The sequence below is a fragment of the Aegilops tauschii genome, chromosome 5, assembly GCF_002575655.3.
Source record: "Aegilops tauschii subsp. strangulata cultivar AL8/78 chromosome 5, Aet v6.0, whole genome shotgun sequence".
Classification (NCBI taxonomy): Eukaryota; Viridiplantae; Streptophyta; class Magnoliopsida; order Poales; family Poaceae; genus Aegilops; species Aegilops tauschii.
The window spans coordinates 287,445,758-287,464,014 of NC_053039.3; the positions used below are offsets into that span (position 1 = coordinate 287,445,758).

At 49.5% G+C, this 18,257-nt stretch overlaps 1 protein-coding gene across 1 annotated transcript; it reads right to left on the reverse strand.

The window, feature by feature from the left end:
• Positions 1–14,312: 14,312 nt before the first annotated feature.
• On the reverse strand, positions 14,313–14,714 carry LOC141022776 (uncharacterized). Its single transcript, XM_073499033.1, has one exon. It carries the CDS (start codon positions 14,712–14,714, stop codon positions 14,313–14,315), a length of 402 nt encoding a protein of 133 aa, XP_073355134.1.
• Between the last annotated feature and the right edge of the window lie 3,543 nt (positions 14,715–18,257).

The following is an 18,257-nucleotide window of genomic DNA, read 5'->3' on the forward strand; positions in this document are numbered from 1 at the left end:
TACATGTCACTTTGGTAACAGGAAAGGAACGGGATGTGATTAAAACACCCCGGATTCACTTACGGTTTGGTCGAAGGCTTGTCCTCATGACGGAGCTGTTCAACAGCGTCGCCTTCCAATCCTGAGCCACCCAACGATGGCATCTTGCTCCTCCTGGAGACCGCCCCTCCCAACCTTCGGAGGCGGCCCTTTTCTTCCTGAATGGAGAAGGGATGCTTGCTTCTCCTTCGCCTTTGTCTTCGGGCAAGGAAATGTCGATTTCTCCGGACTCAGTATCTAATTTACCTCCGGAACGAAGGTCATCCCGGGTCTTCTCACTCTCCACCTTTCCCTCCCCTACCGGCGCCTGGTACGGTGCTGGTGCCAGCATCCTTGTTAACACGGGGTCCGCTGAGTCTTCGGGAAGAGGGGCCGGACACCTAATTTGTTCCGCTTTCTTTATCCAGCCCTAGAAGAAGATGGTTTGCTTAGTGTCTTACCACAGGATACCTGATTATGAGGTGTTCGGCGGACGACTACTTACCGTGGTATCCGGATGGTTACAGTCAAGGCCGGTGTCTTCGGTAGTATCCGGCCACTGTTTTCGTTTCCCGAAAAATAATTTCCACATCCCTTTGTGCGTAGTGCCGAAGAAGTGTTGAAGTGTCCGCGGCCCTTCAGGATTAAACTCCCACAGGCAGAGAGGCCCTCTTTGGCACGGCAAGGTCCGACGAACTAGCATTACCTGAATAACGTTGACAAGGTCGATATCCTTCTCAATGAGGCTTCAGATGCGACTCTACAGAGTCCGCACTTCATCAACTGATCCCAGTCCAACCCCTTATTAATCCATGATGCAAACTGAATTGGGGGGCTGGATCAGAACACAAGCGCAGCTGCCCACTTGGAACCACGGGGCTCGGTGATATAGAACCACTCCTGCTGCCATAAGTCGGAAGATTCTGTGAAGGATCCTTTTAGCCAAACAGCGCTGGTAAGCTTGCTCACTGAGGTACCATCACACTCCGCCTGCTCCCCCTCTATCACTTGCGGCTTCACATTGAAGGTCTTGAGCCACAAGCCGAAGTGTGGAGGAGTTCGGAGGAAGGCTTCCCACGTGACGATAAACGCCGAGATGAGAAGAACAAAGTTCGGAGCGAGATCGTGAAAATCTAGTCCATAATAGAATATGAGCCCCCGGACGAAGGGATTAAGGGTGAACCCTAATCCTCGGAGGAAGTGGGAAATGAACATGACCCTCTCGCCGGATCTGGGGGTAGGGATAACCTGCCTTCCGTGGGAAGCCGATGGAGGAGTTCTGCGGTCAGATATCTTGCCGCCCGAAGCTTTGCGATATCGTCCTCTATGACAGAAGAAGCCACCCACCGGCCTTGATGACTGGATCCGGACATGACTGAGGCTTGCGGTGATTGAAACCTGGGTGTTGGAACTCGAGGTAGTAAGGGTTGAGGAAGAAGCAAGCGTGGAGAAGAAAGACGGGTCTGTGCCCTTTTATAAAGGCCGTGAATATCGAACGCCTCCTCCATGGCCTTAAAACTTGCCTATTCCCAAGGAGTTGTACCCTAAAGACGGTTGGGTTACCCACGTCCGTGTCGATAAAGAATCCCTTACTAAGGGGACACGATCTCTGCTTGGATAAGACGTGCCAATGACAACCGCGTCTCGGAACATGGGGCAGCAGGCGAAAAAACGGTTCGAAATAATGACCGGACTGATGTGATGTCATGTTGTAAAAAGTTGCCAGAGGATTGGACTTATAAATTATTATGCCCTCTGTGGAAGTATATGCTACTCATGTTGCAGAGCCGAACTCGATCGTCTGAAGACCATTGTGAAGTATCAGGAAAGGGGGGAACCCACCTTGCAATGCCAAAGACAAATATGCGCGCCGGACTCCTCGGCATTGAAGCCACGTTCAGGGGCTACTGAGGGAGTCCTGGACTAAGGGGTCCTCGGGCGTCCGACCTGTTAGCCATGGGTCAGACTGATGGGCTGTGAAGATATGAAGACCGAAGACTGCACCCGTGTCCGGTTGGGACTCTCCTTGGCGTGGAAGGCAAGCTTGGCAACCAAATATGTAGATTCCCTTCCTTGTAACCGACCCTGTGTAACCCTAGATCCTCTTGGTGCCTATATAAACTGGAGGACTTAGTCCGGAGGGAGATATACTCATTACTATAGTCATACAGGCTAGACTTCTAGGGTTTAGCCATTACGATCTCGTGGTAGATCAACTCTTGTAATACTCATATTCATCAAGATCAATCAAGCAGGAAGTATGGTATTACCTCCATAGAGAGGGCCCGAACCTGGGTAAACATCGTGTCCCCTGTCTCCTGTTACCATCGACCTTAGACGGACAGTTCGGGACCCCCTACACGAGATCCGCCGGTTTTGACACCGACAGGGTGTTCATGGCTAGTCATAAATTGAAGCAGTATTTCTTTGGTCATCCCATCACTGCGGTCAGTTCTGCTCCCTTGGGGGATATTATTCAAAACAGAGAAGCCACAGGTCGGGTAGCCAAATGGGCCATTGAGCTTGGACCCCATGGTTTGAAGTATATGCCTCGGACAGCTATCAAGTCTCAAGCACTTGTGGATTTTATTAATGACTGGACCGAGCTGCAGATGCCTAAGGAGAAGCCGGATAGCACATATTGGACTAATCACTTTGATGGATCCAGGCAGTTGGAAGGCTCGGGGGCTGGAGTTATTTTGAATTCCCCACGAGGTGATGAATTTTGTTATGTTTTAAGGTTGATGTTCCCTTGTACTAACAATGCAGCTGAGTACGAGGCCTTGCTCCATGGTCTTCGGATGGCTAAAGAGATGAATCTAAGCCAGGTGAGGTGTTTTGGCGACTCAGATTTGGTGGCTCGGCAAGTTTCAGGCACTTGGGATTCTAAAGATCCACTCATGGCGGCTTACCGCCGAGAGGTTGATGCTATTGCTGGTCATTTCAAAGGTTATCAAGTGGAACATGTTGATCGCAGGAAAAATGAGGCGACTGATGCTTTAAGCTGGCTAGGGTCCCAGCGTAAGCCGGTACCACCTAATGTTTTCCTTGACATTCTGCATAACCCTTCAGTCAAATTGCCTACAGAGGAAGATCTTGTTGTTCCTGGCCCGGAGGCGCAGTTGGTGGCGGCTCTTCATGCTATTCCTGATTGGACAGTTCCATATTTGGCTTATATGACCCGGGGTGAGTTACCTGAAGATGAAACTTTGGCCAGGCAGATAACCCGGCGGTCTAAGTCAATGACTATTGTCAATGGAGAGTTGCACCGATGCAGTGTCACAGGGGTGTTTCAACATTGTATTTCTCCCGAGGAAGGCTGTCAGATTCTACGAGAGATTCAGGAAGGAGATTGTGGTCATCATGCCGGCTCTAAGTCTCTCGTGGCCAAGGATTTTCGTCATGGGTTTTATTGGCTGACGGCTCATGCTGATGCAGAGGATTTGGTCAATAAATGTGATGGTTGTCAGAAAATTTTCAAGACGAGCTCATGTGCCGGCTCAAGAATTGAGGATGATTCCAATTACTTGGCCGTTTGCAGTCTGGGGGCTGGATATGGTTGGACCTTTTAAAAGATCCAAGGATTAAAAGACCCACCTTTTGGTGGCGGTTGACAAGTTCACAAAGTGGGTTGAGGCAGAGCCAGTCAGCAAGTCTGACGCGGCGACGGCGGTTCAATTCATCAAAAAGGTGATTTTCTGTTTTGGCTATCCTCACAGCATTATAACTGATAATGGCACTAATCTGTCCAAGGGTGCCGTGAAAGAATTCTGTCAACGAGAGCATATTCGTCTTTATGTATCATCAGTGGCTCACCCCCAGTCCAATGGCCAAGCTGAAAGAGCCAATCAAGAAATTTTGAGAGGCATAAAGCCCCGGCTTATGGTCCCTTTGCAGAGGACGCCGGGTTGTTGGGTGGAGGAAATGCCCTCAGTGCTATGGAGTATCAATACTACCCCCAACAGATCTACGGGTTACACGCCTTTCTTCATGGTTTACGGAGCAGAGGCGGTTCTCCCTAGTGACATCCGTCATGACTCGCCCCGTGTGGCGGCTTATGTTGAAGTTGATAATGAAAAAGCATGTCAGGATGCCCTTGACCTGTTGGATGAGGAGCGTGACCTTGCGGCGGCTCGTTCGGCGATTTACCAGCAAGATCTGCATCGTTATCATAGCCGCTGGGTTAAAACCATGACCTTTCAAGAAGGAGATTTGGTGCTCCGGCTCATCCAGGATCAAACTAACAAGCACAAGCTATCCCCACCTTGGGAAGGGCCCTTTGTGGTCAGCAAAAATCTGAACAACGGGTCATACTACCTTATCGATGTTCGAGACCACAAGGACTCACGCACGTCGGAGGAAGAGAGCCATCGGCCGTGGAATATTGCTCATCTTCGGCCTTATTACACCTGAGCCACCGGCTCTTGTGATGTACATACTTCTATCAATGTATATATTATGATTAGTGTAATAAAGCCGGCATCCCTGATAATTCAGGGCATCTATCATTTCATTTCTGAGAATATGAGTCTTTATTGTCACTTCATAAGATCACTTGGGGGCTTCCTGCTCATTGAGCATAGCTATGACTACCCTCTTGATCCGGCTTGTACGCCTTGATTACAAAATACTTGGGGGCTTCCTACTCGTTGAGCATAGCTATGACTACCCTATTGATCCGGCTCTAACGCCGTTTCTACAACCCACTTGCGGGTTTGCTACCCGGGTTAAAGGAGCCAAAGAGAGTCTGGTGCAGAGCGCAGCTCAAACATGGGCACCTTGCCTTAACGGCTTAATATATATCATTTGGGGGCTCACTGTTCATTGAAACGCCAGGTGTATACACCAAAAATTTCAGTTGATCCTGCCTTGTACGTCTGCCACTCCGCCCAGGTAATCCTGGAATGACCCGCCAAACTCTTGACAGTCAATCTTATTAAGACTCTGAACTTGTCAAGGTTAAAACCGCGGTTGGTTATGTGAGGCCCGGCTTACAGGTTTGAAAGAAGGATTAACTTCGTGGATGTGCCGCCCATGAAAAGCACTTGATGTTGAGGCTTGGCCGCCTATGAAAGCCTCGATTTTTTGATTTGTTTTTGAACTTTGTTTGGGTTTATATTTTTGTACCATATTGATATATGGTTTAAAATTGGTTCATCCCATGTTGCCTTGATCCTTATGATTCATATTTGAATTTATCCAGAGTTTTGATAACCCGGCCTGGCTTTGGACGGTAAGTCGCCAGTGTGCCTTGATAATATGTTTGGAGTTTTGCGCTCCAGGTATTTGGGATACTACCCTTGCTGCATATGGCGTTGTAAGCCGGCAGCGTGAATAAATTGTATAGGGCGATGTGCTCTAAGTCTTTGGGTTGTTACCCTTACTGCATGTTGCGTGGTAAGCCGGCAGTGTGAACAAATATCACAGGTATGATATTTATTTTGTTAGGATTATATGAGGTTTTGATAAACCCGCCCTGGTAATGGACTATTCAGTCACCAGTGGATTTTATATGGGGCATTATGACCCGCCCTGGGGTAAACCACCAGGGCACCTTTTATCTGCTTATGTGCAGGAAAAATGATAAACATGGTCTGCATAATTGATGACATTATAAGCATAAGTGGCAGATCTTCAAATAACGGATCGGCGGTTCATAAGTGTTATGCAAATAAACACGCACGATGGCGTGGCATATTATGGTTTTTTCAACTAGCCTATTACAAGGCATCATGTGGCCACAAAAGAATAAGTGTTTTTGAGACACACGACATCCAAATGCTATGGCTGGTAAACCGGCTCATGAATTAAGACTTCTAGTCTTGGAGGGTCGAGGCTTTCGGGTCATCCTGTGCTAGCTCTTCTTCTTCCTCTGTCGTCTGGAAGTTAAGCGATGACCAATCGATCCCAGTCAAAGCTTTGAACATAGCCTCGTCATCAATAAGTGTTGACGGGTCAATATCAGGGGCAAAGATGTGCTTACGAATTGGCAGAATAAGGTCCTGGGCTTCATGAACCGGCGCTTTGACCTTCTTGTTTTCAGCATCATAAGCCGCCTGGTATTGGGACAGATCTGTTTCTTCAGCCAGCTTAATTGCTAATGGACGCATTGCTCTTGCTATTTGGGCAAAGTCATCAGCACTGAAAGCAGACCCGTCGTCTTTGATGCTTGGGCAGCCACTGGCTAATTCTTCTGGATCAAGATCTGCTTGCCAGGCCTTTGCCCGGCTCAGGGCAGTCATGGCGCCGGCTCTTGCCGCTGACAGCGTCAGATCATCAAGCCTCTAGGGCATCACTGACAGTTTCTCCAATACTTCTTTGATAAGTGAAGGAGGTTGCTTTTTATGCGAAGCGGCAGATATGACCCGTTGAGCACCAGTATATAACTGTTCCACCAAAGTATACATGGCTTTGAGCTTTTTGCACATATCTTGACAAAAGTTGGAGCTTCCGGGGCATGTATCAGCAAATGAGATTGATAAACCAGGAAAGGATTGATATATGTTATGGAGGAATGATCAACAAACAGTGTTATTTACCGAAGATACCAGCTGTCAAGTTACTCATCTGGCATTTTAAGGCGGACAACTCTTCAGTCACCGGTTTAAGGGCAGCTTCAGCTTCTCCCGCTCTTTTGACTAGAGTCGCCTTTTCAGTGTCCCAGCTGCTCTTATCAGCCTTGATGTGACGCCCCCGATTCAATCATACACTAATCATACATGCAAATGTGTACGACCAAGATCAGGGACTTGCGGGAAGATATCACAACACAACTCTAGACACAAAGTAAAATAATACAAGCTTCATATTACAAGCCAGGGGCCTCGAGGGCTCGAATACAAGCTCGATACACAAGAGTCAGCGGAAGCAACAATATCTGAGTACAGACATAAGTTAGACAAGGATGTCTTAAAAAGGCAAACACAAAAGCAACAACGATCGAAGAGGCAAGGCCTCCTGCCTGGGACCTCCTAACTACTCCTGGTCGTCGACGGTCTCCATGTAGTAGTATCCATCGGCAGTGGCATCTGGCTCCAGGGATCCACCATCTGGTTGCATCAACCGGAAAGAAGAAGGAAGGGGGAAAAGGGGTAGCAAAGCAACCGTGAGTACTCATCCAAAGTACTCGCAAGCATCAGATCTAAACTAAGTATGCATTGGTATCAAATGGAAGGGTTGTATCTGTGGACTGAACTGCAGAATGCCAGAATAGAGGGGAAGGCCTAGCCTATCGAAGACTAGCATCTTCAAGCAGCTCCATGCATCTTGCAGCATGTAGGAGAGTAAAGAATAGCAGTTTATATTTAACAAACATGTTGTAGCAATAAAGCCCAGAGATCTTTCCTTGACTCCCTGCGAGAAAGCAATCCCGGAGCCACATATCTTAAGTATCCATTTCTAGTTGTATTAGATCAAGATATAAGTCTGAACGTCCATTACCGTGCAGACGGTATTCGAATAAAGATCTTCCCTGCAGGGGCACGTTTTCCAACACGCTCGATCACTCTGGCCGGACACACCTTTCTGGGGTCAATGCCCAGCCTCGGAAGATCAACACGTCGTAGCCCTACCTAGGCTCAGTAGAGAGGTCCCCGCCGGTCTACATCCTAAGCACTCCGGGGTCTGGGCCCATCGCCCGTTGCACTCCGGATCATTGCGCGTAGGGCGGATCCAGGCTGCCCGGATGGCGCCGGCCCAGCCGTGCCGCAATGCTGAACTAGACGTCTGACAAAGTTTCGGCTGATACTGCGACGTCGAGGCCCATAACTATTCTCGCGTGGTGGTTAGTGCGTAAAGGCCAAAGGCCAACTCAGAACAAATACCCAAACCATAGCGTATTATTAGTTTGCGGAGACGAGCAGAGACTCACGATAATGTGACCCCGTCGTCCCGTCTCGAGGAAATACGGCAAGGGCAAGCCCAGCCCACTCGAGGGTTGCCTGACTACCCGGCCGTGCCTCGTAACCATCTTGTGGGTGCTCTCCGGGCCCGCCCGACTTTCCCAAGAGTCTCAAGTAATGTCAAGGTATCCGTGTGTCCAAACATCAATGGGAAAACCGAAGGAATCACCCTCGGAGGATTCCACTCAATGTAATCATCAAGGTGAACGTAAGAGGACCACACTTGAGGTGTTGAACGACAGAGCCGTTTCGGGAATGGTGAAAGAGGAAATCACCCTCGATGACCACGACCGAATAGCTACACTACAGAATTATCATCAAGAGTGCGTTATGAGGGATCACCCTCGGCACTCGATAGTAGCTCTGCAGAGTCGAGCAACAAAAGGGGCATGATGTGATGTGCGGTGTCGGGCTCTGGTCGTCGATCATGTAGCTCTAGTCGTCGATGATGAAGCAGGGGCGATAAGGACAAGGTGGAGGTCACTGATGGATCACTATCCAACCTACACTAAGCAGTTTAGGATAAGCAGGTAAGGTACAACAGCAGGTACAAAAGCAGGCTATGCATCAGAATAGGAGCAATCAATAACAGTAGCAAAATCTAATGCAAGCATGAGAGAATGGAATGGGCGATATCGGGATGATCAAAGGGGGGCTTGCCTGGTTGCTCAGACAAGAAGAAGGGGTCGTCATCGACGTAGTCGATCACAGCGGCATCAGCAGCGGTCTCGGGGTCTATCGGAGAGAAGAGGGGGGAGAAACAGTAAATATAATGCAAAAAATGCAACACAGATGCATGAAGGGTGTAACACGCAGGGCTAGGGGTGTTCTAACGCGGCACTACACGATACCGGCGAAGGGGGTAGCATCCAGGAAAGTTTTCCCGAAGTCTGGCATTTTCGGACAGATCAAACGGAGGGGAAAGGTTGCATGTTCTCTATGCTAGGGATGTGTGGTGGACGAACGGATCGCGTATTTGGATTCGTCTCGTCGATCTGAGCAACTTTGATGTAGAAAGTTTTTCGATCCGAGCTACGGTTTAATTCCTATGATTTTCCGAAGTTTTAAAGACATTCTGCAATTTAATTTAAAACGAAAATAAGTTTACTGCATCAGCATGACGTCATCATGACGTCAGCAGGGTCAACAGTCAACTCTGACCAGGTTGACTGGTCAAAGGGGCAGTGGGGCCCAACTGTCATTGACTAGTTTAATTAAGCAGGTTTAATTGTCATGATTAATTAAGTTAAATAACTCATTAATTAATTAATATTTAATTATTTTAACTAATTTTAATTTCATTTTCTTTTTTTTAACTACTGGGGCGTGGGCCCCATCTGTCATAGGCCCAGTGGCTTAGCGGGCGCACGGGTGCGGGCGTGCGTGCACCCGAAGAGGGGCGAACCCGGGCACGGGAGAGGCCATGGCCTCGACGAGGCAGCAGAGGCACCGGCGCGGCGCGGCCAGGGGGCGCGGCCGGCCGCGGGAGCTGTGGCAGGTGAGCGGGGCTCATGGCCGGCGAGGGCATTCGCCGGCGGCGGGCGCGGCTTGTGGTCGCAGCGGGCGGCGCCACCAACGGCAGACGCGAGTGTGGGGAGGCGCTTGCGGGCGCGCGCGGGGAAGGCCGGAGCGACCGGGAGCGCGGCCGGAGCAGACGGTGGGGAGCTGTGCGCGCGACGAGGCGGGCTCGGTCGGAGCGCGGGGCGGCAGCAGGCCGGGGCACGGGGGACGCGCGGACGAGGTGCGGGCGTGGCCACCGGGCAGTGAGCGTGAACGGCGGCGACGGTGATGCATAGGGGGCAGAGAGAGGAGGGTGGATGGGGCTCACCCCCGTTGTAATCGAACGGGTCGGCGAGGCTCGACGAAGCCGATGAGGGAGAGGTGAGGAGGCGAGGCGACGCGGAGCAGGGCGGCGCTCAGCGAGGTGGCGCCGGCGTGGTGGCACCGTGGAAGGGCAGCGGCGTCAGGGGCGCGGGATCTGGCTCCTCTTCCCCGATCTAGATGGGGGAAGGGGAGAGATGCGTGGGAGAGATCGAGGGGAGTGGGGGAGATCGTGCGGGGGAGTGGGGGTTGTGGGGTGGACGAGGGGATAGGGCTAGGGTTCGGTGTAGATCGGGAGAGGGTTAAGGGGAGGCGGCTGGGCCGGTCAGTTGGGTTGGGCTGATTGGCCGAGGCCCCGGTGGGCAGGGGGCTTGCGGCCCCTTCTAATTTATTTATTTTTTCATTTCTCCTCTTCTTTTATTTACTTTTGCCGTTTGATTTAATTTTGAAAATTGAAACCGAAAGTGATTGAATCAACGCAAGGTTAACAACAGTAAATGCGGTGACATGGCATCATAGCTTGGGATTACTGTAGCATAACTATCTGGGCATTACAATTCTCCTCCACTACAAGAAATCTCGTCCCGAGATTTAGGAGGTAGAAGGAAACAAAGCGGGGTATTCATCACGCAAGCGATCCTCGCGTTCCCAAGTGGCTTCGTCTTCAGAGTGATGCGACCACTGGACCTTGAGGAACTTGATCGCCTTCTGACGTGTGCGGCGTTCAGCTTGGTCGAGAATGCGGACCGGATGCTCTTTATAGGAGAGGTCCTGTTGCAACTCGAGCACTTCATGATCCACTGCTCGGATTGGGTCCTTGAAGCAGCGGCAGAGTTGTGGCACGTGGAACACATCATGAACCTGAGAGAGGTTCAACGGTAGTTCCAGCTGGTATGCCACTTTTCCACGCCTTTCGAGAATAGTGAAAGGACCAATATAGCGAGGAGCTAGCTTGCCCTTGATCCCGAAGCGGTGTGCACCCTTCATTGGTGTGACCCGAAGATAAGCCTTTTCACCAGGTTGATAGACCATGTCTTTATGATGACGGTCATAATTACTCTTTTGACATGACTGAGCAGTCTTGAGATTCTCGCGAACGACGCGGACTTGTTCTTCGGCGTGTTGGATAATATCCGGACCAAAGAGTGGACGTTCCCCAGTTTCTGACCAGTTCAGAGCGGTTCGGCACTTTCGTCCATATAACACTTCGAAGGGAGCCATCTTCAGACTAGCTTGAAAGCTATTGTTGTAGGAGAACTCAGCATACGGTAGAGATTCTTCCCATTTCTTGCCAAAGGAAATGACACAAGCTCGAAGCATGTCTTCGAGAACTTGATTGACACGTTCAACTTGTCCCTGCGACTGAGGGTGAAAAGCAGTACTGAACGACAGATGAGTTCCCATAGCTTCTTGGAAACTTGCCCAGAATCTTGAAGTGAATAAGCTGCCACGGTCTGAGCTGATAACCAATGGAATACCGTGGAGTGAAACAATTCTGGACATGTAAAGGGTTGCCAGCTGACTAGCAGTGATCGTTTCTTTGACGGCCAGAAAGTGTGCAACTTTGGAAAGCCGGTCAATGACGACAAGTATAGCATCATTACCTTTCTGCGATTTGGGAAATCCAGTGACGAAGTCCATTTCAACATGCTCCCATTTCCATTCGGAATAGAGATATGTTGCAGAGTTCCAGTAGGCCTTTGATGTTCTGCTTTGATACGACGGCAAAGGTCACATTCAGCAACATAACGAGCAATGTCTTGCTTCATATTAGACCACCAGAATCTCTGACGAATGTCTTGGTACATCTTGGTACTATCGGGATGAATAGACAACGGACTATCATGAGCTTCTTCCATAACCTCCTTAGTCATATCCAGGTTTTTCTCCTTACACGACACCACTAGGCGGCCTTTGAAGTACAAAGTGCCATCATCAGTAACAGTGAAGAATGAGGGCTTTCCTTTTGCGAGGTAACGCTTAATCTTCTCAACTTGAGAGTCATAATTCTGCAGTTCCTTGATGCTACCCACAAGATCTGGTTTAGCAACCAGGGTATTGAGAGAACCCTGGGAAACAACATGGAGGTTCACTTTGCGGTACCCTGGAGGAGGGGGAGCGAGTGCACCCGGAGGAACAATATGGAGGTTCAGCTTCCTGAATTCTTCAACAAGCGAGGGCTGAACTTTGCGAACCTCGAGATGGTTGCAATATGACTTACGGCTCAAAGCATCAGCCATTACATTAGCCTTGCCTGGTGTATAGGAAATACCCAAGTCAAAATCTGCTACCATCTCCATCCATCTCTGTTGACGGAGGTTCAGGTCTAGCTGGGTAAACAGATACTTCAGACTTTGGTGGTCGGTGAAGATCTCACAATGATTACCGAGAAGGTGTTGTCGCCACTGTTTCAGTGCATGAATGACAGCAGCAAGCTCGAGGTCAAGAACTGGATAGTTCTCTTCGTGTGGGCGCAACTGGCGAGAGGCATGGGCAATCACTCTGCGCTCTTGCATTAGGACACAGCCTAATCCTTGTCGTGAAGCGTCGCAATAAATGACGAAATCCTTCTTAGTATCGGGAGGAGCAAGCACTGGGGCAGAAGTCAGCTTGTCCTTGAGTTTCTGGAAACTTTCCTGACATTTTTCTGTCCACTCGAACTTGACGCCTTTGTGAAGCAGACCAGTCAGGGGCTTGGCTATCTTGGAGAAGTTCTCGACAAATCGACGGCAATAGCTGGCGAGCCCGAGAAAACTTCTGACTTGTTTGACATTCTTTGGAGGAGTCCAGTCGAGAATAGCCTGAACTCGCTCGGGGTTGACGGCAATACCATCCTTGGAGATGACATGCCCAAGGTAGGTCACTTCGGGTAGCCAAAATTCACACTTGGAATACTTAGCATATAGTTGATGTTCTTGAAGCTTTTCCAGAACAAGTCGAAGATGTTCAGCATGTTCTTCTTTGTTCTTGGAATATACAAGGATATCATCCAGATAAACCACGACAAACTTGTCGAGGTATTCCAGGAATATATAGTTCATCAGACGAGAGAATGTCGCTGGAGCATTTGTCAAACCAAAGGACATGACGGTGTACTCGTATGAACCATAGCGAGTAACAAAGGCGGTCTTGGGAATATCCTCTTCACGAACCCGAATCTGGTGGTAACCCAACCTCAAATCAAATTTTGAGAATACTGAGGAACCAGCAAGCTGATCATACAGATCGTTGATTCTGGGAAGCGGATACTTGTTCTGAATTGTTGCCTGGTTGATAGGACGGTAATCTTGGACCAAATGATTAGTTCCATCCTTCTTCTTGACAAAGAGAGAAGGTGCTCCCCAAGCAGAGGAACTTGGACGGATAAAACCCTGATGAAGTGAAGTGTCGATTTCCTCCTTGAGCTCAAGGAGTTCATGCGGCGGCATCTTGTAGGGTCGCTTGGCAATAGGAGTTATGCCCGGTTTCAAGTCTATGACGAATTCGACAGCTCTAGCAGGGGGTATTCCTGAAGTTCTTCTAGAAAGACATCTTCAAATTCACGAATGACTGGAATGTTCTCTATTCCCTCAAGAGGTGAAGCATTCAATGCATTCAAAACATATATCTGATTCTCGGCATCCTGGATCATCTGAGTTGAGTAGTTGATCAACTGACCAGAAGGGTGAGTGAGCTGGACTGTCTTGGCGGCACAATCAATCTTAGCATTATGGGCTGTCAACCAGTCCATACCAAGAATGATGTCTATGTTGGAAGGTCCGAGTACAATGAGAGAAGCCGGAAAAAGTAAGCCTCCAATCTCGATTTGGTTGCGAGGGCTTATCATTGTGGTTTGCCACTTGGATCCCGGAGATTGAACTGCTAGAGGAGTGTGCAAATTTTCCATATCTAACCCATGCAACTTAGCAAATTGTTGGGACACAAAAGCATGTGATGCTCCTGAATCAAAGAGAACAGAAGCTGGCACTGAATTAACGCGAAGGGTACCCATCACAATTTTTGGGGACTCACGAGCTTCTTCAATCTTACATGGGTGACTCGACCACCACTCATTGCAGGCGGTCTGGCACTACAACTTCTGTTAGGATGATTTCGACGGCCCTTCCTACGGCCAAAAGGAGGACGTGAAGCATTTCGCAGCTGACCCTGGCAACAGTTGGGAGTAAGGTGCCCTGGCTGTCCACACCTGTGGCATAAGCCATCATTATGGGGAGGAGCTACAGCATTGGATTGTCCACCCTGAGTCGTTAGAAGTCTCGGCGGCGGAGGCAGACGAGGTGCAACATAAGACGGCCTTGGTGTCGGAGCAGGTCGGTGATGGACATTATGTGGGATCCAGACTCGACGTTTCTGAGCAGGCTGACTCGAGGATGGGCCAACATCTCGAGTACGCTTGAGTGACTCCTGGTACTCAGTCAGACCAGTTTCAGTTCGGAATGATTGGCTGACAAGCGTCACAAAGTCTGCGGAATCATGAGCAACAAGTGCGAGCTTTATATCGGGACGCAGACCTTCACAGAATTTCTCCTACTTGCGAGCGTCAGTGCAGACATCATCCGCAGCATAGCGAGATTATTCAAGGAATTTCCTCTCATACTCATCCATTGTCATTGTGTCCTGTGAGAGTTTGCGGAACTCCTTCTTCTTCTGGTCCATCAGACCTTGAGGAATGTGTCGTGCACGGAAGGCTAACTGAAATTCCTGCCAAGTGGTTACAGTCTCTACAGGCAGCATACCTCTGTGGCTTTCCCACCATTGAGCAGTTAAACCCTTTAGGTGAAATGTCGCAAAGGTGACATAACTGGCAGGGGCAACATTAGCTGACTCCATCTCAAACAGGATGTCACGAAGCCAATCATCAGCATCCATAGGATTGGTGGAGTTGCGGAAAATGGACGGGTTGAGGCGCACAAATTCTTGCAGCGTTATTGGGGCAGGCTGTTGATGAGCATTCTGGTTTGGAAACTGAGCCATTACCCTAGTCATAAACTGACGATGCAGCTCAAACTGCTGCATCAATGCGGCAATATAGGGTGGAGGTGGAGAATCGTCAGCCATCTTGCTAGAAACATCAGGGAGCAGTTTAACAAGGGGTGGAGCAGGTGTATGGAGTCATTCATGATGTAACTTGAACAATGAGCAAAGGCACAGTATGTACAAAGCAGTAGTCATTAAAGACATACATATACAGAGCCATTTACACGCTGTTAGTATGAGTTCGGACAAGAGAATCATCCTAGACATACTAGGCGGCACGCTTGCACGCTATGGAGGGATACAACAACGGGACATAGCAAAGGCTACATCAACATCGGAGAAAACCACTAGAGCGAGGAATCTGCAAGGGACGACGCAGGGTGCCCTCGATAAAATGATCCTGCGGCCCGTGAACAATGTGAAGCAGATCCTGGCTCCCAATTGAAGAAAGGCGTAACACAAATCTCCGGATGGATATGGTCACGAGAACCTAGGATAGAGTTAGCAAAATCATTTAACCCGAATAGAAGAGAGATCAGAGTCCTAGAGTATGGACGAGGAATAAAAGATCCTAATACCACCCAATGGCGATGTGGGCCCATAAGCCACACAGCCATGTTAGTAAAACCCTTTTTTAAGACTAGACTCAACTTCGGCCAAGGAGTTGGGAAGGGGGATCCTACAGGCAGTCGGCTCTGATACCAACTTGTGACGCCCCCGATTCAATTGTACACTAATCATACACGCAAATGTGTACGACCAAGATCAGGGACTCACGGGAAGATATCACAACACAACTCTAGACAGAAAGTAAAATAATACAAGCTTCATATTACAAGCCAGGGGCCTTGAGGGCTTGAATACAAGCTCGATACACAAGAGTCAGTGGAAGCAACAATATCTGAGTACAGACATAAGTTAGACAAGGATGCCTTAAAAAGGCAAACACAAAAGCAACAACGATCAAAGAGGCAAGGCCTCCTGCCTGGGACCTCCTAACTACTCCTGGTCGTCGACGGTCTCCATGTAGTAGTATCCATCGGCAGTGGCATCTGGCTCCAGGGATCCACCATCTGGTTGCATCAACCGGAAAGAAGAAGGAAGGGGGAAAAGGGGTAGCAAAGCAACCGTGAGTACTCATCCAAAGTACTCGCAAGCATCAGATCTAAACTAAGTATGCATTGGTATCAAATGGAAGGGTTGTATCTGTGGACTGAACTACAGAATGCCAGAATAGAGGGGAAGGCCTAGCCTATCGAAGACTAGCATCTTCAAGCAGCTCCAAGCATCTTGCAGCATGTAGAAGAGTAAAGAATAGCAGTTTATATTTAACAAACATGTTGTAGCAATAAAGCCCAGAGATCCTTCCTCGACTCCCTGCGAGAAAGCAATCCCGGAGCCACATATCTTAAGTATCCATTTCTAGTTGTATTAGATCAAGATATAAGTCTGAACGTCCATTACCGTGGACACGGTATTCGAATAAAGATCTTCCCTGCAGGGGTGCACCATGTTTTCCAACATGCTCGATCACTCTGGCCGGACACACCTTTCTGGGGTCAATGCCCGGCCTCGGAAGATCAACACGTTGTAGCCCTACCTAGGCTCAGCAAAGAGGTCCCCGCCGGTCTACATCCTAAGCACTCCGGGGTCTGGGCCCATCGCCCGTTGCACTCCGGATCGTTGCGCGCAGGGCGGATCCATGCTGCCCGGATAGCGCCGGCCCAGCCATGCCGCAATGCTGAACTGGACGTTTGACAAAGCTTCGGCTGATACTGCGACGTCGAGGCCCATAACTATTCTCGCGTGGTCGTTAGTGCGTAAAGGCCAAAGGCCAACTCAGAACAAATACCCAAACCATAGCGTATTATTAGTTTGCGGAAACGAGCAGAGACTCACGATAATGTGACCCCGTCGCCCCATCTCGAGGAAATACGGCAAGGGCAAGCCCAGCCCACTCGAGGGCTGCCTGACTTCCTGGCCGTGCCTCGTAACCATCTTGCGGGTGCTCTCCGGGCCCGTCCGACTTTCCCAGGGGTCTCAAGTAATGTCAAGGTATCCGTGTGTGCAAACATCAAGGGGAATGCCCAAGGAATCACCCTCGGAGGATTCCACTCAATGTAATCATCAAGGTGAACGTAAGAGGGACCACCCTCGAGGTTCACACTTGAGGTGTTGAAAGACAGAGCCGTATCGGGAATGGTGAAAGAGGAAATCACCCTCGATGACCACGACCGAATAGCTACACTACAGAATAATCATCAAGAGTGCGTTATGAGGGATCACCCTCGGCACTCGATAGTAGCTCTGCAGAGTCGAGCAACAAAAGGGGCGTGATGTGATGTGCGGTGTCGGGCTCTGGTCGTCGATCATGTAGCTCGAGTCCTCGATGATGAAGCAGGGGCAATAAGGACAAGGTGGAGGCCACTGATGGATCACTATCCAACCTATAATAAGCAGTTTAGGATAAGCAGGTAAGGTACAACAGCAGGTACAAAAGCAGGCTATGCATCAGGAGAGGAGCAATCAATAACAGTAGAAAAATCTAATGCAAGCATGAGAGAATGGAATGGGCGATATCGGGATGATCAAAGGGGGCTTGCCTGGTTGCTCAGACAAGAAGAAGGGGTCATCATCAACGTAGTCGATCACAGCGGCATCAGCAGCGGTCTCGGGGTCTATCGGGGAGAAGAGGGGGAGAAACAGTAAATATAATGCAAACAAATGCAACACAGATGCATGACGGGGGTAACACGCAGGGCTAGGGGTGTTCTAACACGGCACTACACGATACCGGCGAAGGGGGTAGCATCCGGGAAAGTTTTCCCGAAGTCTGGCATTTTCGGACAGATGAAACGGAGGGGAAAGGTTGCATGTTCGCTATGCTAGGGATGTGTGGCGGACAAACGGATCGCGTATTCGGATTCGTCTCGTCAATCTGAGCAACTTTGATGTAGAAAGTTTTTTAATCCGAGCTACGTTTAATTCCTATGATTTTCCGAAGTTTTAAAGACATTCTGCAATTTAATTTAAAACGAAAATAAGTTTACTGCATCAGCATGACGTCATCATGACGTCAGCAGGGTCAACAGTCAACTCTCACCGGGTTGACTGGTCAAAGGGCAGTGGGGCCCAATTGTCATTGTCTAGTTTAATTAAGCAGGTTTAATTGTCATGATTAATTAAGTTAAATAACTCATTAATTAATTAATTAATATTTAATTATTTTAACTAATTTTAATTTTGTTTTCTTGTTTTTTTTTGTTAACTACTGGGGCGTGGGCCCCATCTGTCATAGGCCCAGTGGCTTAGCGGGCGCACGGGTGCGGGCGTGCGTGCACCCGAAGAGGGGCGAACCCGGGCATGGGGGAGGCCATGGCCTCGACGAGGCAGCAGAGGCACCGGCGCGGTGCGGCCAGGGGGCGTGGCCGGCCGCGGGAGCTGCGGCAGGTGAGCGGGGCTTGTGGCCGGCGAGGGCGTTCGCCGGCGGCGGGCGCGGCTTGCGGTCGCAGCGGGCGGCGCCAGCAACGGCAGACGCGA